Raw genomic sequence first — 24,490 nt, forward strand, 5'->3', positions numbered from 1 at the left:
GACGTGTCCCCTGACTTGGACGGGCGGGACATACCTAGGTTAATTTCCCATTCACTAGGTTGGGGGACCCTACCCCACTTGTGTGATACCAGGTTCCACTTTGTCTTTAGGATACTCGGGTTCCCTATTTTACTGCTATGATAGAAAAAATCCAGCGTTAATGGAATAATATCTGTGCTCCTCCGTTGTGGTGGAAACAAATTCCTCAAAACCTCAGGGAGTACTTCTGGGTTTAAAAAGTGCAGGACTACACAGTCACCTTTTAATTTTTTTTACGCCATTCCCTATCCAATCCACCCTTCTTGCCATAGTGATTTCTTCTGCTAATTGCTGTTTACCCCAAGGGGATATCACCATGTTGTTGGATAACCAGTGGAAAGCTTTACTAATCAAAGAAGCAGTAGGTTCTGCTTGGCCAGGCTTTAAGGGAGGTACATTGGCCAGGACCAAAACTAGGGGGGAAGCCTCTACTATAAGTTGGACCGGGCCTTTCTCAATACCTGTGCTCGTGAATTTGGATGGCTGGGTTTCAATGTTGATTTCCTGGTTATTATTGGGTACACAGTGAGGGGGCATTTGGGAGATTGAGGCAGTTTTTTCCCTACTTTCTATCCCAGCACCTGGTGCATTTACTATGGGATCGGCTCTACTAGAGGCTAGAGTTGGTATATTGCCCACCTTTTCCGCTGTCTCGATTATGATGCCCCCAAGCCTAGATACCTCTGCTGTTAGATGATCGATTTTGTCTATCAGCAGTTTAACAATATTTTTAATCTTAAAATCAATCATGCTCACAAGTGTTTTAATTTGCTCTTCCTCCAGTGACACCTTCTCACCAAGCTCCCCAAATGTGTCTTTTACGGGCATAATTTTAGGAGGGGAGACAATCCTTTTCCTACTAGAGCGCAACCCACCGCGCTTGTTCTGGCCCTTTCTACATGCTCATACTGCTCTAGTTACTGGAACAGACACAGGGGAGGGTGATTTTTCTTGGGTCGTATTGGATTGTTCTAGGGAATCATTTACCAAATTAATAGCAGTGGTGATAATTTGGTCGGGGTTATCTTCCTGAGTAAATACATTGTCAAGGGATTCACTACGATGTACCTGTATCGGAACTTCAACCTGGTTCTGTTCTAATAGGGAGTTCTCTATAGGGATTAAAGGAGTGGAACTCAAAACCAGTGATAATCTTCTAGACTTGTTAATTGTACTAACTACCTGCACTAGGTAGTTGTCTATGGTATTGGTAGCAGATAAAGACTTCTGTTTAGACATATTGCGCTCAATAAGTTGGTGCCACAGTTATACAAGAAGCTCAAACGGCGCCAAGAAAAACAAATAGCAATATAACAATATAGCACAACACCAGCAATGCACAGGAGAATCAACAACAAAAAGTCTTACGATCAAAGGTCAAAGTGTCGCAGGGGCGCTGCAAAAGCAACGGATGAGAGACCTGGCCCAGTCCAGTCACGGTCAGTCTCAGACTGTCCGCCCTTTGTCCGGCGTCCCGCTCGCGTCCCGCTAAGCGTCGGGGGCGTGACTACATAGGAGGAGTAGGGGGCGGGAAGAGACACCAGGTGCGCTGCGTTGGTCGTGCGCGGAACCCTGGGTCTCGCAGTCCCGGCCCCTGTGTGATAAGCGGCAGTAAATCCGGAGAGATAGTTTCCCTTCACTAGAGCTGGCTCCCAAACGATGCAGATCAGAGGATCAGAGTCACGGTCCCAAAGTTACAGCTGCGAGCGGCAGGAATTTTTACATAAACCCAGACAAAAAAGCACACACACCCTCTTTGCTTTGAAAGTCTTTAAAAATGTTGGTTATTTTGCTAAATATTGTGTTTTTTCTCACTTGCTAACTATCAATCCGCATTCGTCTCCCTTTCAACTGTCCCTTTATCCTCTCTCATGTGTCCTGCTTTTCCTGTTATGTATTTTGACATTATATGCTGGCGTGATAGTAGGAAAATCTGAAGCTCACACCCCCTACACCCTTTGAATAAGGGCTTAGACATAAAGCATTGCGTAAGAGAAAAGTATTTGGTGTACTGTAGGGACAAGAGTACAATCAGAATTCTGATGAGCAATTGTGCATTCAACACTTTGAGGGAAGGGGTTATTAAAATATGTATGTACGCCAGTTGTGTGTTCTGACTGTAAGGCGCCGATGTATATTCAGAGCTGCATGGATGAGTGTGTGGCGTGTACACTAAATGTTGTGCACAAAACAGTTCTTCATCCAAGCTGTGTACAGGCCATGTGCACGTTCAGAGCTGAGAGGGACAGGCTTGCATTCTCGTGGGGGGAGGTGGATGACTGGTGCACATGGGAACGTGTTGATTCATATCGGTGTGTAATTCAGGTGTGCATTTAGAATTGTGTCTAGGGCGTGATGAGTGCATTCATAGATATGAGAGTCACGCAGGCAAAGCTGTGAGGGGCAAGTTAGCATCCAGAGCTCCGTGGGGTTGGCATGTACTCAGGGTTGTGTGCAACAAATCTATGAGCAGAAGTATACAGAGCTGTGTGTTTGACTGATGCGATTTCAGCAACATATATGTGCGAGGCGTGTGAGAAACACACTTACAAGGTTGTGACAGGCATTTATTTATATGGAAGTCCAGAGGGATCACATGTCTACACAGACCTGTAAGGGACGGGTCGATGTGTATTTTGATGACACAAAGGGGCACATTCAGAAAAGTGTGCACGTGGTACAGACGTGCATTCACAGCTTTGAACAGTGAGTTCAGTAGGAGAAGTGGGAAAAACAGGCATTCATCCAGACCTGTGAGTGGAAAATATGTGTTCATACTGCTTTGAAAACAGATGGGAATACCAAAAGATATGCAAGGTAAGTGTGCATTAGAAAGCTCTGTGAAATGTGTATACATTAAAAAATGTGCAGGCTAAGTGTGGTAGTGCATTCAGCGAGGGTCGAGATTACAATCTAAATCCTGAGGAACTGGCAGGCACTCAGAGCAGCGCGGGAAACAGGTGTCAGACACCTGCACTCACAGCAGTAATTGGAGGGAATGCATTCATTCATTCGTTCGTTCATTTATAACAGGGATTTATAAGTACCTATTGAAAGCCCTGTATCAGACAGATATAGATTCAGAGTTATGCTACATGCAAAAATCAGTTAAAAATGGTGAAACAGGTGACCCTTCAGGATGCCAGCCGTCCATGAGACGCTGAGACAGACCAGCCTTGAGAAAGCTCACTGGCACGATTTGCTGAAGCGAAACAAGTGGCAACTGTAGTCAAACTTACTCATATTTAGCATCATGGACAAGCGTAACTTGGTACCACTGCTGTGATCTTCAAAAGTCCTTTTTGGCATTAAACCCTGCGTTTCACTCTTAACTATTTGTGGTAGTGAAGATCAGGTTGCCGAAGTTTTGCATTAACTTATTTATTCAGTCTTAGTTGCAAGTTGGTAAATCCATGTAGAGCAGCCAACCAGGATCAGCCTGCTTGCTGCTCAGCCCATACTCTGACTGTCACTCTTCACCCCACAGGCACCCAAAATTCCATTCATCATCCTCACTCCAACATTCCGCGCAGCACATTCACACAGGCTGAGCAGCTAGGGAGAAAGCAACATGGGAGAAGCATAAATACATTTACAAGATAGTACAGTATTGGTGAATAATTAATAGGTCATCTAAACATTCTTCATAGAGTGAGTGCCACAGGAATCAATTTACTCCATCCAGTACTCTTCCTAGAGCTCTTTCCACATACAAGTACACTGATACATGAGATGTCTGACATGTCACGCCTCTGACATACACTTTTGGGGCCTTGTTTAGACTACCCCTTGTCCTACACTGAGAGATGTATACAAAATGCAGAGACCCCATTCAGGAAGTCTACCCTATCTGCCTTGGAATATACATTCCTTTATCCCATAGGTACTTTAAACATTGCTGCTCATGGAAGAAGTTCGGGGATATGCCCCGATCAGGTTGAGATGTTTGTATATTGAACACAACACACATTACTGCTGACCCCAGCATCTTGCCAGTCCCTATGAAACTGGATAAGAACTGTCACTTTGAGAGCAGTACCAAGTATTCCTATCTACTTCGGAAGATACTCTATAGCACCATGAGGAGATGTGTTAGACCAGGACAGGACATCCCATGTTGTTGTCCTCCTCCATGACTGTGACCAAGGCTAGGTCATCAGAAAAACCCTGTTGCAGTGCTTTCCTGGGATGATTGGAGCTGCACTGCCCTGGATAGAGAGGAGAAAGAATAACACCTTCCTATCTCGATTTGCACAAATGATGACTCTGAAAATTGAGCTATGAAAGTTTGAAGGCCATCAAGGACCAAAGCCTACAGCTTCTTGTGAGAAGCATGGGCATTTATAAACCACTGGTCCATTCTGTTTCTAGCTGGACAAGGACACTAGGGCTTATCCCTTTCATACATCATTATGTGATAGTATCTGGAAAGACAAGCATTATCAGAACTAGTCAAACTATTTCCCCTTTTGTAAGTGGAACCAGTGAATTCAGTGATTTTTCAAGCTCTAAAAGGTGTTCCGCCACGCACACATATCCCTACCCAGGCATGTAACAAATTCCAGCCACTCAAGATTGGTAACCCGCTGGGTCTACTTTGTGTAAAGTCCATTCCAAGTACCAATAGATCCCTTTACCTGAAATATCAGTTGGAGGTCTATATGGTGTTCAAAAGAACAGGGTCCAGTGCCCCATTACTCAATATACGTTGGAGTTTTGACTTTGAAACCAGGTCTTTGGCGCCACAAAAGTGGCATCTTTTGCGTACTGGGAATCCCAGTTCACTTTTAGATGGAGTTTTTTGGGTCTTTGAAACATTTGCGTGCTTTGGATATTGTTTTAAAGAATGTCAGTGGCTTAGTAAGAAACCAATTGAGATGTTCTTCTGGCCACTCAGAGCTGTTGAAAGACTAGGACAAAGTGGAGACATTTCATAGCGTACATCTGTAGCATTCGATACAGCATGGATGGCGGCCTTTGAGATACGCTGACACAGTGGAGATAATTAGACTCAACAGGATCCTGTAATTACTGAGAAGTTGCAATCTTCATTCCATAGAAGAACATTGTCCTTTGACCCCCATGTTAGTTGTAAGTTATAGAACCTTACCATGTAAGCACTACTCAATAATTTGCAATCATATCCCTAACCCAGAAATCAGCAGCACCGTCTCATATTTTGCTCTGTTTATATCTTAAACTGTCATATAGTTCTTAAAACAAATAAAGGCTTTTTCTTTTTAAAATGTACACCTTTGCTTTGACAATGAGTTAATTGTGTAGGATCCCTCTCTCAAACTGAAATTGAGTACCAACCCTTCCACCACCTCCTGGAGTAAGACTTGACTGCTTGGTCTGCCTAGCACTGGACACTCAAGTTTACAAAGGAGGCAGTATGGTTATCTGATTGGAGTACAGTAGTCCCACCAGTCATGTATCCCCAGTAGTAAATGACAGTATCAAGTATGGATACTGATAGCAACCCCTGACTGCTGCAGAACCGAGGGGAAAAGACCTCATAGTGTAGGACAGGCGAATATTACTGTGGAGATTCCAAGGCCTTGGGGTGAAATAAGTTATCAAACAAGAAGTAGGTGTACATCCAATATGGAGTCATTGAGAGGCAAACACTCAGAAACACACATCCAAAGAGTCATGAGGGTGTATTACAACTTTGAGGAGCAGGAATGTATTCAGACTTGTATACTTAAAAGGTGTAAAAGAAAAATCAGTCATCAATGGGTGCACTCAGTTTTGTTAGCAGCTGGTGTGCATCAACAGGTTTTTGACTCAAGTGCTTTAGAGAAGTGTGAGGTTGGGTACACAATTAGGGCTGTGCGCGACAAGCCATTTTTGAGGGGTGTGGGGACAAGTATAAATGAGGCTCTATGTAAGGACAACTATAAATCCAGAGAGGGGTGAACATTCAGAGCTCTGTGGGGCAGGTATACCTGCTGAGCTATGAATCTACGGGTGGGCACTCAGTGCTGTGAGGAATATTTGTGCATTTGGAGCTTAGTGGAACATACATTCCTTCAGAACTATATGCATGACCGCTGTGTATATACAGCTCTGAGGGACATGCGGGCTTCAGAGCTCTGCAGGCCAAGTATAGCTTTAGAAGTCTATAGCGGGTCAAGTGGGCACTGAGAGCTATATGTAACTACTGTGCACATTGTTATGTGGGATTAGTGTACACGCAGAGCCACATGTGAAAAGAAGTGCACGCAGGGCTGGGTATGACAGAAGCTGAATCAGAGCAAAGAGAGAGATAGGTGTTCATGAAGAGCTGTGTTTGCGGCAGCTGAGCACTGAGAACTGTGATAGTCTTGTGTAAATTAAAGTCTGAGTGGGATAGTTGTGTACTAATAGTTATATGAGACAATTGTGAATTCAGATGTATATAGACCACGTGTGAATTATAGGATGTGCGGCACAATTGTACCTTCAGCGTTGCATTGGCCGGCAGTGTTTATAGAGTTATTTGGGACAGGTAGTTATTTAGAAGCATGGGGGCAAGTGGTGTCCCTAAGAGTGTTGTGTGGTCCCTGTGTGCATTTAAAGTGGTCTGTGGGGCATGTGTGCAATCAGAGCTATGACTGGTGAGAGCGCATTCAGGGCCGTTTCTGTGCTGTGGTTTGAGTGGAATTCTGATTGGGAAGGGTCCAGGACAGTGCTGGTTTCCAGGTGATTAGTGAGTTGAATGTTTATTGCTTTCTCCAGGACTTTAGCTGGGAAGGGGAGTAGGGAGATTGGCTGGTAGTTTTTGAGTTCTGTCCAGTCTGCGAAGGGTTTTCTTTAGGCACAGTTTGACCTTTGCATGCTTCCAAGCTCTTGGGAAGTTGGAGGAGGTAATGGAGGAGTCTTTTGCAGTTGCGTTTTGTGGATTTGAGTTTATCTGTGAACCAGGTGACGTGGTTGGGAGGGGGTGGGGGGTATGTCCGGTTTGGGGGTTTTAAGGGGTGCGACTTTGTCGGTGCAATTGGTGATCCAGGTGTATACGTTTTCGATGGCCTCCTCTAGGTTGGAGGAGGAATCTTGCGGGGAGGTGTTGAGCGCAAGTGCCCAGAGATCATCTGTTACCTTACTCTAGCTCCAGTGATGGTGCTGGGGTGGTTGGTGTTGGACGAGACGTAGAAGTGGACGATTGAGTGGACGGACCAGGTGACTACCTCAAATGTGGTCTCTATTTTTCTGTCTCATGTTGGAGTGGAACTCCCCTTTGCAGGTTCAATGTATCTTAGGTCTTGTGACAGCCTGTGCAGGTCATGTGATGTCATAATGTTTCATTAACAGTCTCTGCTTCAGCTGTCGCTTGAAGAGATGGAGGACGGAGTGGCACAGTGGTCAATAAGCACTTAGTCAATCAGGTGCACATGAGAGACATGTGAACCAGAAAGGGGCAGTGTACCGAGAGCTTTGAGGCAGAGGCATATACACTAGTGAGAGAGGGTGTGCATTCACAGCTGTGAGACAGAGGCCTGCATTCACAGCTGTGAGACAGAGGCCTGCATTCGCAGCTGTGAGACAGAGGCCTGCATTCACAGCTGTGAGACAGAGGCCTGCATTCGCAGCTGTGAGACAGAGGCCTGCATTCACAGCTGTGAGACCGAGACCAGCATTCACAGCTGTGAGACAGAGGCCTGCATTCACAGCTGAGCTGTGAGACAGAGTCCTGCAAAAGAGGTGTGTGCATCAGATCGATGAGTCTGGAAGAGCTGTGGACCAACAACGAGAAACAGCTGCGATTTAAGGGTTCTGGGGACAGGTGTGCATTCAGACCTAAGGGCAGGTCATGCGGATGTTCAGAGCTATTTGTGACAGGTGTGCTGACAGTTTTGCAGGACTTTTCCTACAGAATTGTATGTAAGTAGGAGTGCATTCAGAGGTTTGTGCTATGGGTATAAAATCAGGGCAATGCCACAGTTAAGCATCAAGATCTCTGTGTGACATAGCAGGTAAGCATTCAGAACTGTGGTGGGCAGTTTTTTTTACTCAGGTCAGAGACAGGCAGTTTTGCATTAATAACATTAGACGTCGGCTGCATAGTCAGAAGTGTTCAGGTCAAGTGTGTATTCAGAGATATGTGACACGGTTATGCATTCGACGTTTTGTGGGTCATGTCATGTGTGCATTCAGATTATCAGGAAGAAAGTCCTTCCTTCAGATCTAGGAGTGGTACGGGTGAACATTTATAGGTGTGGGTGAGGCCATGTGCAATCAGGGCTGTGAGTGGCCGCTGTGCATGAAAGGCCATTTGGGTCAGTGCTCAGACCTGTATGGATCATGTATATATTCAGTTAGGCATAGAACTTGTCTGCATTTTTACCTGAAAGGACATGTATGCTTTCAGGGCTGCGAGAGCCAGGGTTGCGGAATAGCTGTCTGTTGGGCAAGTGTGTTTTCAGAGCTGTGATGGGACATTCAGAGCTGTCACACACAAGTGCAGGGTCAGTGCTGTGAATACGACACAAGTACTTTCACAAACATGCACAAGATAAGTGCACAAACTGAGGAGTTCTTTAAGGCTTGTTGTTCAGATGATGTGTGGTCTAGCTGTCCAGGCTGAAGTTTCTCTTTGTGGCTGGGCCTTATTCATTATCAGTTTGGTAAAGACACACAAAACTATAAGATGATATGTGTCCAGGCTAATTCAATCATTTCCATCCAGCTGTTGTAATGTGTACATTCTACGCTCGAATGCAAAGGATAAACAGCTATACGCCCAGAGTTGTGTTAGAAACAGGTTTGAAATGAGAACTGTGCATGGGGCAATGCGCCCCCCGGGGGAAAGCAGGTCGGCAGACCAGTCTTTTCCCCGGGGTGTTCACGCGAGAGGGACAGGCAGGAAGTTAGGTAGGGGATTAGGTTAGGGGTGGGAGGGGTTTAGGAGGCTATTTAGGGGGACAGGAGGGGAAGGACTTCCTCTTCCTGTCCCCGGTGCCTCAGGGAAGAAGTTAGTTTTAGGAGTGCAGGCGGAGCAGTAATTAGGTAGGCGGAGTGTGATTTAGGGGTTTTGGTCGTCGCTACTGGTGCCCCAGAGCGTCGATTAGGCAGTTTTACTTGGTGGTTAGGTAGGCGGGGTGAGATTTGGCCGGTTTGCCAGCGTGTCACCCCTGGTGCCCCAGTGCGGCGTGCGAAGGCGCTAAAACTCACGCATCTCGCGGACGGGTCGAGGGTGCCAAATCTCACGCATCTTGCGGACGGGTCGAAATCGAGGGTGCCAAACCTCACGCATCTCGCGGACGGACCGAGAGCTCAGGAATCATCATGGCAACGCCTGATGCGGAGGCGGTAAGGGCTGCACTTCTTGTGCTTGGTCGGGCTGGGAGGACGGACCTCCTCCAGCCCGGTGTCCTGGACCAGGCGTGGGTCGGGATGACCCGCACGCCTCGGTCAGAATCGGCGGGGGTCGCTGCGGTCGTCGCAGCGTGCATGGATGAGCCCGCTGGGGCTCGGGAAGGTGTGCCCAAGAAGGGGAGGGGTAAAAAACAGCAGGAGGCGCCCAAGAAAGGGAAGAGGCGGCTGAGCCTCCCGGCCAAGCTTGAAGTCGGGGTAGCGGTGCCCGGAGAGGAGGGTGGGGCCGAGGGGGCGGGGCGCAAGGGCCAGGCTTCACTGGCATTACATGCCGGGGGGTCGGGGAGCGTGGGTCAGCTGGTGGGGTATGATGAGAGCAGTGAGAGCAGTGGGGGGGAGGACCTGGGTGAGTGGGAGGTGGCGGCCGGAGAGGATTTTGCCCTCACGCTGTCTGGGGGGGAGTCTGGGGGGGAGGAGGGGGTCCTCTTTCCCGGAACAGCCGGTCGACTTTTCAGGGGGCCGGAAGGGGGTTGTTAAGCCGCAGGTTCCAAGGGCAAAGGCCCTCTGAAGGCGCAGCAGCAGAGTGGGGCAGGGCAGTCGGCGGGGAGTGCTGCGGTACCCGCGCCCAGACGGGGGGCCTGGGGGAGTCCGAGCGGTCTTCCATGTACGACAGGTGGGAGCACATGACCGAGGAGGAGAGGGCCCGCGATCAACGTCGGGTCATTGCCGAATATGAGAGGGAGTGGCAGCGCTTATGCGACGCCAGGGAGGCGAAGGCGGGTGGGGTGCTCAAGGGCGAGGGGGCCCGGGCACCTGCGCGTGGCAAGGGGTCAACTGGAGGTAGAGGCAGGGGGGGCCCTGGGGCTCAAGGGCAGTGGGTCTGGGTGGAAGGATCAGGGACTGCCTTGACGGATCAGATACCTGTTGGCACCGGGGCCTCCCCGAGCGCATAAGGCTGGGGGGGGGGGAGCAAGCCAGCAGGGACAGCTGGCAGAGGCCGGGGTGGGCCGGCGGGGCGCAACACGGCCTCCAAACGCCATGACGAAGAAGCAGGGGGGTCCGCGGCGGCCTGCCCTCCATCGAGGGATCGGGCACCGGCGATGTTGGAGTGCAGTTCAAGCCTGGAGTGAAAGGGAAGGGTGCTAAGAGAGTGGTGACAGAAGTGGTGCCGCTGGATGTTCAGGATGAGTGGTTGGATTATGAGGATGAGGAGGATGACTTGGAAGAGGGTGAGTTGCGTGAGTCTGGGATTGTGGGCAAGGCTAGGGTGGCACCTGCCACGGTTGGTGCTTTTCAGGAGGCACGGGATGGCGCCAGTCGGGCCAGCAAAGGGATCATGAAGCTGGCGGACGCACGGCGACGGGAGATGGACGCTCCTGCAACCTTGTCAGGTGAGGGCACTTGGTGGGACGCCTGGACGGAGGGGGTGGAAGAAGCCCTGCCGGTCGGTGGGGGTGGGGGATGGGTCTGTGAGGACGGGGTCCCCTATTGGGGTGGAGCCGGTGGCGGCTGATGGGGGGAAGCAAGTCACGACGGCCAGTGCGCAGACTGACAAGGTGGAGGACTTGGGGGGTAAGGAGGATGGATTTGAGAAGCTCCGGAAGAAATTGCCATACATGGGGTTGGCGATGCCCCTAGGTTCTCATTTGTCTGAAAAGACGAGGGGGAAGATTTGGAGGCATGAATATGTGGATGTGTATAAGCTGCTGCATAGAGAGATTCAGGCGAAGGAGGGGTCTAAGGAGGAGGAGTGGGAGTTGACCAGGCGGCCGAGGGTGTCGGTAACGATGGAGAATTGGACGTCGGCCTTCTTGATTTACGCAAGTATCTATTGCGAGAAGCACGGGGATCGGGCGATTGCTCTGTTCAAGTATATGGACGTGATCAGGAAGGCGCAGCTGCATTTCGGGGGTTTTGCTTGGCTGAGCTACGACAAGGAGTTTAGGGCCAGGGTCAGCGTTAATCCAGACAAGCCGTGGGGGGAGGTGGACCAGGAGCTCTGGATTCAATGGATGTCTTTGACGCAGGCGGCGGCTTCCACTCATAAGGCTAGCGGTCTTCCGGTTACTTATCGGTCTTTTCAGCCGCGCTCTGCCCAGTCTGGGGCGGGTAGTCAAGGAGGTTCAGGTGGTCTGGGGACCCAGGTTGTGTGGTCAGGGGCAGCAGGACAACAGTACAAACCAGTGTCTTCGGGGGCCTGTTGGGGGTTCAACAAGGGTTTCTGCAACCGCCCCTCTTGTAAGTTCAAGCATGAGTGTTCAAAGTGCGGGGGGCGGAACGCAGTCACACAGTGCCTCACGTTGGCTTCGCCGTCAGAGCAGTGGAAACTTGCCAAAGGTAGGGGGCAGCCTGGGCCGAAGGGCCCATACTCCGGTTAAGGTGGAGGCATGTGTCCATGGCTCTCCCGGTACCCTGATAAGGAAGCGGCGTTGCGTTTGTATTGGGGTTTCATGGAAGGTTTTCGGATTGGATATCAGGGGCCGAGGGAGAGACGTTGGGCTGAGAACTTGCGGTCCGCCAAGGAGTTGCCGGAGGTTGTGGCGCGTAAATTGGAGAAGGAGGTTTCGGAGGGCAGGATCGCGGGTCCCTTTGCAGATTGGTCGATGTCGGATCTCATTGTTTCGCCTCTTGGGGTGGTGCCCAAAAAAGAGCCTGGGGAGTTTCGTTTGATTCATCACTTGTCCTGGCCGGAAGGAGGGTCTGTGAATGATTTCATTGCAGAGGAGGACTCCAGAGTGCTGTATGCGTCGGTGGATGATGCCATAGGCTTGGTGAGGTCCTGTGGGAAGGGGGCTGAGTTGGCCAAGTGTGACATCAAGTCGGCCTTTCGCCTTCTCCCCATTCATCCGGCGGATTTCCCCCTGTTGGGCATGCAGTTTGACGGGTCCATCTTCGTGGACATGGTTCTGCCGATGGGTTGTGCGATTTCCTGCGCGCTTTTCGAGACTTTCAGCTCCTTTTTGCAGTGGGCCTTTGTGGACCGCAGTGGGCACCGGCTGGTGTCCCACTATTTGGATGACTTTCTGTTTGTGGGCGCGGGTCGCTCTGGCGCTTGTGGAGAGGCTTTGCAGCAGTTTCAGTTGTTGGCGCAGGATTTTGGGGTGCCGTTGGTGCCGGAGAAGACGGAGGTGTTTTTGAAAAACAAGGGAAACCCAGCGGGTAGCCAAGAACCATGGTTATAACTAAGTTATGGAAACAAGGGTTCCTAGCTTATTTGGAATAATCACAATACCGTATAGAACACAATGGACTACTATACGTTAAATTCTCCTTGCCCAGCCGGACAAGGAATTTATTTCAACAAATGTCAAATTTAATCACAATATTTTTCAGACAAGTAGTATGACACAAGCCTGTGCCGCACTTTGAAAGGGAGAAGGTAGAGAAGAGTGAAGGGGGTGTTTTCAGGCAAGAAAAGGAGCAAGTCAGGGCACTTGTAAATGATAAGAAATAGTGACAGTGTCGCCTGGAGTGAAACAAACAATATCAAATTTAAAGTACTACACGTTTCGATCCCTTTGCTCAATTAAGTAATTGGGATCATCATCAGGACTTTCAAATTAGAATTGCCTGAATGTAACAAAGCCTGTTGAAAAAGTAGGGAATTTAAACAGACAGAACATTCTTTAGTAAAAACAATTATTGAGGAGGGCGGTCATCGCATGCCTTACATCTTTAACACTATATATCCGGAATCGCAGTGTGTGACAAGTGTTGGGTGATAGTGCCAGTTTATGAAGTACATCGTCAAGTTGCAATTATACATCAACAATGAGCCTCGGAATCGCAGTGACTCTTGTGCCAAAACGACTAAGGATTGTGCATAGCGAGTGACTAATTGGATTGTGCCAGCCGTGTGTTTGGTGAATGGGGGAAGCCCTGGACTCAGTGAGATGGTGTTTGAGCCGAGCCTCATGCATCTATATTTTGACTCTTGTGGGGCTAGAAGGTCATCATTGGACGTACCTCTAGGCGCGAGGTATTGGGTAAAGGCGTCAAGCCTTCTTCGAGCAACCGAGGATGACGTCCCGTAAATGCCAGGAGTAAAGCACAGGTCCTGCTTGTATAGTTTACATCTATCCCGTAGCGGCTTTTCGCCGAGCTGTGGGATCAATTGCACTTTAGTACATGTGATACAGGAGGGGCCAGGAAACGAGTGATTTAAATAAATTACATACCCATTCTGAGCTCGGTTTTCACTCTTGTAAGATTCCAAGAGGATTTTTGAGGGAAATGGTTCTTCTTCTTTCAGCGCCGACTGGTTGTGTGGGCTGAAATGAATTAATCACTTTCAAGTTATCTAACCGTTTAGGGGATCGGTCCGGGGGACCCAGATACAACACATATTAAGGAGGCATACCTTGAATAGTGGTACTGAGTCGTTCACTAGGGGCTCGATGGCCGTGATAACTGATGAACAGTCGTCCACTCTTTGTTCGATCAATGTCGCAATGGTAGGCTGGAAAATAAAGGTGTACTTTATTTGGCGTCTGATCCCTGGAGCATGGTCAGAATCGGACTCTCTGTCCGGTCGGGCGCATAGAGGACAGAGCCACTTACCGAGTCAGATAGGAGCTCGCGTCTGGCCGGGATACTCCGTCTCGATGCCGGTTACTGGTGGGAATCATGGGAGTGCTAGTCATAGTTTGGCGGTCCGGTCACGTGATGGTGAATCCGTGCGCCATCTTGGAACGGTGTCCCAGTCTTGGATGGCCTCAATAATGGCAGGGGCTTTTGTGGGCGCCATCTTGCGATGCCTTGGAGTTCATTGGTAACATGTTACAAAAGAGTTCCTGACGGATTCTGCACCGCATATTTTACCTAGCAATGTAACGTGTGAGCAACCATAACTTATGACTGCATGATGGGAGGGGGTCCCAGTGTTTTAATTCTATTAACAAGGATTAAGTTTGGGCGGCGCCGCCATGATTCGATGACGGAGGGGCCTAGTTGTTGCCTGACTTTCCTTGGAATTGAGTTGGATTCGGTGGCTTGGCAGGCGCGTTTACCGGTACGGAAGGTGGCAGAGACGCAGGAAGCTTTGAGAGGTGCGATCGCAGTCCGGAAGCTTGAGTTGAGGTCTGTGCAGCGCTTGTTGACCTTTGCTTGCAGGGTCGTGAGGGCTGGGAGGACGTTTTGTAGGCGGCTCGGCATGGCCATGTCGGGGGTGGCCCTCCCACACCACAGGATCATGATCACGCTGGGGGTCCGGTCGGACTTGCGAGTGTGGCTGGTTTTCCTGGAGGATTTCAATGGTGTGTTCTTGGATTTTGCGCGCGACAGCATGGTGTGGCAGGTTCAACTCTACTCGGACGCGGCGGGTGCAGCTGGTTTCGGGGTTTTCTGGGACGGCCGCTGGTGTGCGGAGCAGTGGCCAGCTCATTGGCTGCGCCAGGGCAGGAGCATTGCGTTTTTGGAGTTTTTCCCCTTGTTGGTCGCATTGTTGGTGTGGGGCCCGGAGTTCAGGAACAGGTCAGTGTTGTTTCATGTGGACAATATGACTGTAGTGGACTTGGTGAACAACCAAAAGGCGAGGGACCTGCGAGTGCTGCGCCTGCTGCGAAGTTTCATGCTGCTGTGTCTGCGTTTCAATGTGCTGTTTCGCGCGCAACATGTGCCTGGCGTGAGTAACGAAATTGCGGATGCGTTATCTCGTTCGCAGTGGCAGCGCTTCAGGGAGCTGGCGCCGGGAGCGGAAGCTTGCAAGACCAAGGTGCCGGAGGGTATCTGGGCCTGGGGGGAGTGAGAGTGGTTGGGTTGGTTGAGAGGTCGATAGCGGAGTCCACTAGGCGGGCGTACAGGTTGGCATGGGCTGAGTTTGGGTCCTTTGTGGGGGGGGAAATGGGAGTGGGAAGGTTGCCCAGAGACGTGTGTGAGCGAGGGGTGGTGCAATTTGTGTTGGACTGCATGGATAAAGGGCTGTCGCAGACGACGATTGCTGGCAAATTGGCGGGAGTTTCTTTCTACAGCATGGTGTATTTGGGTTTTGATCCGGCTAGGACGGATCTGCTGAGTCGAATGTTGAAGGGTTGGGGACGGGTGAGGGCGGAAATGGGTAGGGGGGGGTTGCCACGGGAGGCGGTCACGTTTGACTTGTTGGAGAAGGTTTTGAGGGAGTTGCATTTCTGTTGTTATGACAGGGAAGAGGTGGCGCTGTTTCGCCTGTGCATGATTTGGATGTTTTTTGGGGCATTTCGGGTGTCAGAGTTGCTGGGTCGGATGTTCGAGGATGTGCGTGTGGATGGGGTTCGTTTGGGCATATGGTTGGGGCGTTCCAAGACAGACCAGATGGGTCGGGGCAAATGGGTATGGCTGTCGGATAGTGGGTGTGCGGGTGTGTGCCCGGTGCGAGAATGGCTGGGGTTTTGTGGTCGAGTGTGGAGGTTGGAAGGGGAGATTTTTGTGCACGTGTCGCGGAAGCGCTTGACGTCATCTCAGTTGCTGGCGGTTCTGCGTATGGCTTTGCGGAGGCTGGGCAGGGATCCGGCGAGGTTTGCCATGCATTCGTTTCGGATTGAGGCAGCCACTGCAGCGGCGGGTTTGGGTTGGTCGTGGGAGGAGATCCGGAGGATTGGTCGATGGCGGTCGCGGTGCTGTGAGCGTTACGTGCGTAAATGAAGGGGTGGGGCGTGCTGCTTGGCCGGCTGCACAGCTTGTTGTTTTTTTTCTTGTTATGCTGGGGTACTAATCTCTTTCTCTTCGTAGGTTGTGTTCGTGGACCGGGGGCCAAGACGGTCACCTGGGTCGTTGGGCACTCTTTTGTGCACTGGGGGGAGAAATACGCTGCCAGGCAGGTGTACGGCCGTAACCTGGGCCTGAGGAGCAGCCATCACGAAGTACAATGGTGGGGTAAGAGCGGAATGCGTTGGGGAGAACTGTTACCATGGCTAACAAGGAAAGTGTCGCAACTGGGCTGCCCGGACATGCTTATCATCCACTTGGGGGAGAACGACTTGGTGAAGCAATCGGGGGTGTCACTATTGCATTTGATGCAGAGGGATCTGGAAGCGATGAAACGCAATCTGGCTGGCGCCTGTATTGTGTGGACTGAGTTTATTCCACAAAGGATTTGGAGGGGTGCGATCAAGCCTGCGGCTGTGGAAAGGGCCCGCAGGAAACTGAACAGGGCCATGAGACTCTTCTGCGCAGATAAGGGTATCAAAGTGCCGGCTCATGTCGGGCTTCAGCTGGAGCAGCCACTTCTTTTCCGAGATGACGGCGTGCACCTTTCTCACATGGGAAATGCGTTTTACCTGATGGAGTTGCGGGATCTGATTAGTTGTCTGTGGAACGAATCGATCTGGTGTAAGAGAGACTGAGCTCGAAAGGTGCACGCTTGGTGGGCAGGTAACCGCCCTCCGGGGGTTCCCTGGGTGGCGGGAACTGGGAGGGGTGGGGAGTCCATGACGGGCAGAATCACCCTTTCAGGGAGGGGGTTACAGGTGCAGGATGGGGGGAGTGGTAGACGGGAGTGCGATGGATGGAGATGACGGAGGAGTTGGAAAGTGAAAGGGGGAAGTGAATGAGATGCAAAGAGGTCGTGGTGTGAATTGGGAGTGGCTGGTGGAGCACGTGAGTGGATGATGGGGTGAATGGCAGGATGTTGGGGGGATTGTTTAAGTTAATGATGTTATGTTTATTTCTGAATGTCATGCCTGTCCTAATAAATGGCCTTTTACGCTAACTGATGCGTGGAGTGGTTATTGCGCGATGCCATATTTACGGCTGTGCGCACAAATGTGCATTTAAAGCTGCGATGCTAAACAGTGCATTCAGAGTTGTGTGGTATATGTGTGCATTAAAAGCTTCATGTCGGGGCAATAGTCATTCAGAGCTATGTCAGAGAAGTGTGTCATCGGAGTCCTGTGATACGTGTGTGCAGTCACAGCTGTGGGGAGCATGTCTGCATTCCGTGCAAGTGTGCACTCCTAGCTGTGTGTCTGACGGATGCACAACCAGAGTCAAGTGTGAGACACTTCTGCATTCAGAACTGTCAGACAGTCGTGCATGTAGATTTGTGAGTGAGAAATGAAAACATTTGGAGATTAATGATTCAGCTGTGCGTTAATAGCTGTGTGAGTCTGGTGTGCATTCGAACGTGAGCGAAACCAGTGTCTATTGAAAGCTTGGTCCGTAAAGCGTTTTCAGAGGTATGTGGGAGAGGTCTGAATTCAGGCCTGTGAGCAAAAGGTGTGCATTCAAATTTGAGGAAGTCAAACATGCTTTCAGAGCCAGGCGAAGAATGTGTGTATTCACACATTTGCACAAAACATTCATGTTTACGTGTGGCCTACATATGTGGAACAGGACACCTCTCAGTGACCTTCTGTTAGCACAGATGTGTATTTACAGAAGTGTGTCACAGATGTGCATTGAAAGGAGTGTAGCAAACGTGTGCTTTTAGGACAGTGAATAGGACAGTTGCACATTCAGGGACATGAAGTACAGGGCTGCATTTTGAACTGCTTGAGAGCCATGCGCTTAAAGTTGGGCGGGCCAGGTATGTAACTTGGGTCACCCATGAGACAGATGTTATTTCAAATATATGCTGGAGCGGGTTACATCAAGTTCTGTAAGGAGCGGGTGTGCATCATGAGCTGTATGTGACTTTGGTGAGAAGTCACAACTTTGTGAAATTTTAATTGTGTCAGGTGTGGAGGTTTATAATGAGAGTTGTGTGGTTCAGGTGTACAATCAGAGATGTCACGGGGATAGGTGCACATTCAGATGTAAGTGGGACAGGTAGCATTCACTGGCGGATATATGGGTATGCATGGCTGTGTGTAGGACATGTCTGCAGTCTCAGCAGTGTAGGATAGGTGTGCCTTCAGAGCTATGAGAGACACTGTGTGATAAAAGCAATACACCTGCAAAGTGATCCACACTTTGGTTTGGGACAGGTGTGTAATTTCAGCACTTAAGAAAATGAATGTATTCAGAACAGTGAGTGCAGGTGTGCATTCAGAGCTGTGAGAGGCAGGCGTCAATACAAAGCTCTGAGGCACACCTCAACATCCACAAGTGTTTGAAATAAAGGTTGCAATGTTGCACTACTTGATTTTTTCCTGAGAAGAGTTTGCCAGTTACTTGGTGTATTGGCAAATCATGTGGGCAGACTTACATCTGCTATTTTCTATTAATTGAAAACTGTTCATCGAGTGCTGTGTGAGATATGTGTGTATTCAAAACTCCTTGGGCAGGAATGCATTTAATAAACGTGTGGCAGGTATGCACTTAGAGCTGTTTGGTTTAGGTCTGCATGCAGAGCAGGGCGAGGCTCGCACTGGCTGTGGTGTGCGAGGCAAGGGTCCATTCGGGGCCTGACTAAGTCCAGTGCTGGAGCAGACAACAGTTGTACATTAGGAGACATGAGAAACAGTGGTGCAGAACAGGTATGCATTCAGAGAAATGTAATGCAGGCGTGGAAAGGCAGAATGCTGTCAAGTCTTCACAGAGCTGTTTGAGAAATGTTTACAATTACAGCATTGAGCAACACAGCGCATTCGGTGCCATGAGAAGGGCATTCAGAGGAACTTGGGAAGTTGTGGTATTCGAAGACAGGTGGACGAGCGCACACTTAGAGATAATATAGTCAAATACTTATTGCAGCCTGTTCTTATAGTCGCTTAATACCATGCCGTTTCTAAAGACAGTGAAAAAAGAGCTTTTCTATGCTAAGATTTTGGGACCAGCTTTGGAAGGATGAAAGGCTGAGTTGGCCTTGCCGGTTTTTTAATTTGTGGCGTTGACATCACATCAGATCTCTGTGGCGAGTGGTAACTCATTGTGCAATCTTGGGGGTTATATGTGGGACTGGCGAAATGGTGGGCCTTCTGACCTGAAGGGAATCCATGTTTTTAAATGATGTGCGAAACAGGTAAGCACTGAGTGGTTAAAGCGTCGTGTGCAATCAAAGCTGTGCCTGGCAGGTGTGCTGTAACAGGTACGTATTAAGGGCAGTGGGGGGGTAGGCATGCACTCATATCTGCAAGGGACTGGAGTTTTGATCGACAGGTGTTCGCGTAGAAACATACAAATGACTGCATTTGGAGGTATGCCATTTGTATGACAGATATGAATTCCGAGCTGTATGCCACTGGTGTGCACAAGCTGTGAGAGACAGTCTGACTATAGAGAAATATATAACAGGTATGCATAGAGAGTAGGCTGAGATACGTGTGCCCCCAAGCCACAGGGGTGCTTTCACAGCAACTTGTGAAATCTGTGCAGAGATGTGCTTGACATGTCTGCACTCAGGCACCTCGGTGGGACAGATGTGCATCCGTGGTTATGATGGACAGAGGTGTATTAACAGCTGGCTCTGGGTGGGTGCACATTCTGAATGCTACGAGATAAGTTTTCACTCAGACCTGTGTGCGCGAGGCATTATGAGAAGAGTGTGGAACATGTACATTGAGATTAATACGAAGGAATTCAGAGTTATGTGGAACAGGTTCGCATTTGGAGTTATGTGGAGCAGATGTGCATATTCAGACCTGGCTGTGTGGGTGAGATGTGCATTCAAAGTCGTGAAGGGCCGGTGTGCACTCAGAGCTGTGTGGGGCAGGTATGAACGTAAATCTGCATCTGGCACTTGCACATGTGGCACTCTGTGCAAGACAGTTGTCCAATCAGAGCTGTTACACGGAATACGATTACTTGAAGTGGTGTGGGAGATGGGTGTGAATGAATTATGAGGTATAGTAGGCACGTGAGCTTTCACAGATGTCTGTAGAACGGGAGTGGATCACGAACTCTTGCAAGACAAGTTTGGATTCGGAGCAGCATGCAGGCTACGTGCCTGTTCAGAGATGTCCGCACCAGTTGTGCATTAGAGATGCGCCTTGCATTTGGGCATTTAATTGTGCTCATGGCTTGTGGGAATGGATTCATTCAGGCCTGTGCACGGATCATGTCCGTTCAAAGCTGTAGAGAACATTTAGAAAAGGTGTGCATTTAAAGGCATGTGGGCAGATGGGAATACAGTATTGTGTCCAACAGGTATCATCAAGGCTGCGTGTGCCAGATCTGTGGTCAGAGCTGTGAGCCAGACGTATAGTCAGAGCTGTGAGAGGTACAGATGTGTATGTCATGCTGTGTGTGGGCCAATGATGGATCCAGAGCTATGTGGAGAGCATGTGTGAATTCAGAGCTGTGCATCTTTTAGGTGTGCATCCAGTGGTCAAAGGGGCGGGATCGGAGGGGCACAACGTACCCATACTTTCTTAATTTAATAAAAAAAACAGTTCCCCATTTTTTTGTTAAAAGACAACCATCCCAGGGCGGTTAATTCCCAGAGCTGAAATGTTAGGCAGGAAGTCTCCTGTACTGTGAAACCGAGGGGAGGGGCAGACAGCTAAACAAACCTTCTTGCCAGGGTGCCTGCTGGACTGAAAGAAATATAAATGTGCGCAACTGGTCAATCTGCAAATGTAAAAGGCACTTGGAAGCCGCTATTGGCTTTCACTGATGGAATCACTTGAGGCTTCCTGAAGACAGATGTATTCTTTATGAGTGGTATTACAAGGGAGTTACCAGCTGAGCTGTGAAGTGTGTGCTTCTAAAAGAGTAATAACAAAATTGCACTAGGTACAGTCCTGGTATAATTAAAATCTATATTTTGAAAGTATTTTTATATCTTAAAACTTTTTACACATTTTGTAGCAGCCTATCTTATACTGTGTGTAATGCACATTTAGATAATGATTTACATATTCACAGTGCTTTCAGACACACACTGGGGTCTTATAGCACTTAAAATACACATCACTATTCTCAACTGCACCAACCAGGATCTATTTTCCACTGATTAACTTAACTTGCATTTTTTTCCATTTAAACTGTTATTTTATAAGTAGTTACGTGAAGGTGAAAGACCAAAAACAGTGACAGAATATTCTCCTGTATCGCACCCAAGACATGGAACGACCTCCAACAACACAACAGAGCCTCCTCCTCACTTCTTGAGTTCTGCAGAAGCTGAAGACCTGGCTCTTCAAATAAGCACCATTGGACCACACACCTTGCCCAAGAGCTGGGATACCCTCTCGGAGATTAGTGTGCTATACAAACCAACATAACAATATTTTGTTTTTTAAAGCCATGCTTTTGACCCCGCTCCATGCTAACTCACCCCACCCACATTACGCGCAGCATCACAGTCCCCATACTTTCTTTTAATGCAATTCCAATGCACGTATGCATCCATAGCTGCATGGGATGATATTTTGCATTCAGAGCTATCTGCAGAACAGGTGTGCATTCAAATGTGTAAGGGACAGGTGCACCTTAACAGCTTTGGGTGGGGCATTCATGCAATACAATCTCTTTTATTACAGGTGTACAATACACACTTTATTACAAAATGCACCGGTGTGTTTCTGCACAGCTGTGTAGACCGTGTGTATTCAGAAGTGTGTGTTGTATAAATACGTATCAAAGACATACAAGCAATGGGCCAACTGCTTTCAAGTAGCTGGATGCTCAATGTTCCACAGGATCCCAAATATACCTCCCTGACTAGGCCTAACAAGGCCTAATCTGGTTTGGGGGTAGCGTTCCCTTCTGGAGAGGCCTTCCCCTGGCAGTTTGGGATGGACTGTTTCCATGAAGAGCAGTCAGTACTGATCAGCATAAGATAGGCCTCCGCCTAGAGGAGCACAGTGCCAAAAGCAATGGGTTGTAATGCTACCTAGAGTGACTGCCAGGGTTTTTGACTATTTTCAAGCATTCATCCATCATTTTTGTGCATACATGTATTCAGAGTTGCCTCTGGAAGAAGTAAGCAGTCAAAGCTGTTTGGGAGAAGTGTGCATTCTGAGCTGTGTGTGAACAGGTGCACAATCAGATCTATGCCAGCCATGTGCACATTCAGAATTGTGTGTATTTAGAGCTCTGGACTAAAGGCGTGCATTTAGAACTGTGTGTGACAAGTCAGTATTCACAGATTTTGTGTTGGTTACCCATTCAAAACTGTGAGGGTCACTTGAACAACCCATGCTATATCTAGGTCAGTGCATTTAAAGACTTGCTAGGAACAGGTGTGCATTCAATCCGAGTTGATGAAAGGCTTGCATTTACAACTGTAAATTGCCGGTGTGCAGTCAGACCTCTGTCGACCACCAATACAATAACTAGCTGAGGGGACTGTTTGGCGCCGTGGCAAAAGTATGCCTTCAAGGATATGCCTTCGAGGATTCAATGTGCACGCGAGTAACGTATGCACTTAGACCTGCATGGGAATAAACTGCTTGTCAGAAATGTGAGTTCCAATTGTAGGTTAATGACCATGTGCATACTGAAAATGTCGAAAGACATGTATATTAGCGTTCAGATGTATATATTAGGGAGGACATGTGCAGTCAATTTAGAGCATGAAATGTCGGCTTTTATAGCTGAGCGTGGGGAAGACTGTATTCCTAGCCGTGCACAGGACTTCCCAAGCCCACAACTTTTAGACAGGTGTGCGCTCAAAGATGTGCTTTCTGAGCTCGTGTATGTGACGTGGGCACTTGGAGATGTGTCTTGCACAAGTTTGCATCAGGAGGCGCGAGCATGGGATGTTTGCGTTCAGGGCCCCGTGTGACTGAGTTGATCAGTGGAGCACACAGATCTGGTTAGAGTATGAGATTGTTGACTTAGATAATGCACACTCTCTGCAGGTGAAAAAGTTTTGCAACGTGGGACTGTCATTTCTCCCCCTAAGCGTAATTAGAAGATGCGACATCATCCCCAGCCCCCAGGGCACCGGCTGCATCCATCACATCTCCTGGGCATGGTCCCGCCTCTCCACTCCGGCCAACGGTATGCGCCCGCCCCCGCTGCACGTTTTGGTGAGGGGGAGACATGGCCTCGCGAGCCGGTGCAGCCCCGCCCCCAAAGAACCTCCAACCCCCATCCCCGCTAAGGTAGTGACCCTCAGGCAGGGCCTACCCTGACAGCCAGCCGTGGCACCGGCCAACCCCGTGGCCAGTTGCGCGAGCCGCCTCCCCCTCGGGTCGCGCGCTTCCTGTCACAGACACGCGTGGGGAGGAGGAGGGGCATGGCGAAGTGCGGAGGGGGTATCAACCCCCCTCCTGCACCGCTGTCTTCACCACACCTAGCAACCACGGTGACAGGACGCAGGAAGCGAAATGGCCGCCTCCGGGGAGCCAAGCGACCGAAGTGGCCTGTGGGCCCGTCCTCCCCCAACCTTGCATGCAATGGTCTCTCCCAGGCGCGGTAACCGTTTCACCGGGGAGGGGCCATGTCCGTGGAGTGGGGGCGCGCCGTTAGCGCCCCTAGGGCTCAGGAGGCTAACTCGCACGCGCAGGGGGAGGGTGCAGCGGCCGCTCGCGCTCCCGCCACCAACGGAAGACGAAAGGGGGGGCGTACGGTAGTGGTGGGTGGGCACTCGCCGGGTGTCACTTACCGATATGATTGTCTTCAATGTGTTCGATGAGCTCGGCCAGAGTGGCGAAGTGCTGCCCGCAGCCCCCGAACCGGCAGCTATTGGAGAAGAAGGAGGCGGCGGCGATGCCCGGCATCATGGTGTCTGCATGGGTGGAGGTGGGAGGGAGATGCCCCGGAGTGTTGGGGGCAGACCGGGAGGAGGGACGGGAGGCTGCGGCGGTGACAGGAGCAGCAGCGGCGGAGCTGCTCGCAGGGAGGGCGGGGGAGGGGATGGGAGATGAGGAGGCAGCAGCTGGAGGAGGTGGGACCAGGGCTGCCGCCGCCGCTGCCTGCGCTGGGAGGAACAGCTGGAACTGCCACCCACCACCTATCCTCTGCAGGAGGAGGAGGGAAGGGCGCTGACTGACAGTGCAGACATGCCCCCTCGCCCCCGTCACTTGACTTCACTAGCATCCCTCCGAGTGCAGTGCGCCGGCCTCCACCTGTCCCCTGACACCGTCAAGGAACAACGCTGGGCCCCTTAAGCATTTAGGACATGTGCCTGCCCTCCACCTTCCACCACACCACTCGTCTGAGCGTGCAGAGTCTTGTAGTAATATTATTAACGCAAAAAGGTGAGTTCGTCGACGCAGGTGTAGGTTGGTCAGCTCTACTGCCCCTTTTTGGAGCACCACTAGCGTCCCAAATCAATGAAACGTACACCCTGAGTGCACGTAGCATAGACCTGCCTCACTGTTATTGCAATCGAGGTTTTATTTCCACA

The 24,490-nt window shown here is 49.9% G+C and overlaps 1 protein-coding gene across 1 annotated transcript in view; it reads right to left on the bottom strand.

Moving 5' to 3' along the window:
* Positions 1-24,137, bottom strand: part of JAZF1 (JAZF zinc finger 1) — a 689,301-nt gene extending 665,164 nt beyond the window's left edge. Inside the window, exon 1 of the mRNA XM_078663495.1 lies at positions 23,747-24,137. Coding sequence (XP_078519621.1) covers positions 23,747-23,864 — 118 coding nt within the window. The 5' untranslated portion in view covers positions 23,865-24,137. The remainder of the gene's footprint in view (positions 1-23,746) is intronic.
* Positions 24,138-24,490: the final 353 nt, after the last annotated feature.

This window comes from Lissotriton helveticus, chromosome 10 (assembly GCF_964261635.1).
Source record: "Lissotriton helveticus chromosome 10, aLisHel1.1, whole genome shotgun sequence".
Lineage (NCBI taxonomy): Eukaryota > Metazoa > Chordata > Amphibia > Caudata > Salamandridae > Lissotriton > Lissotriton helveticus.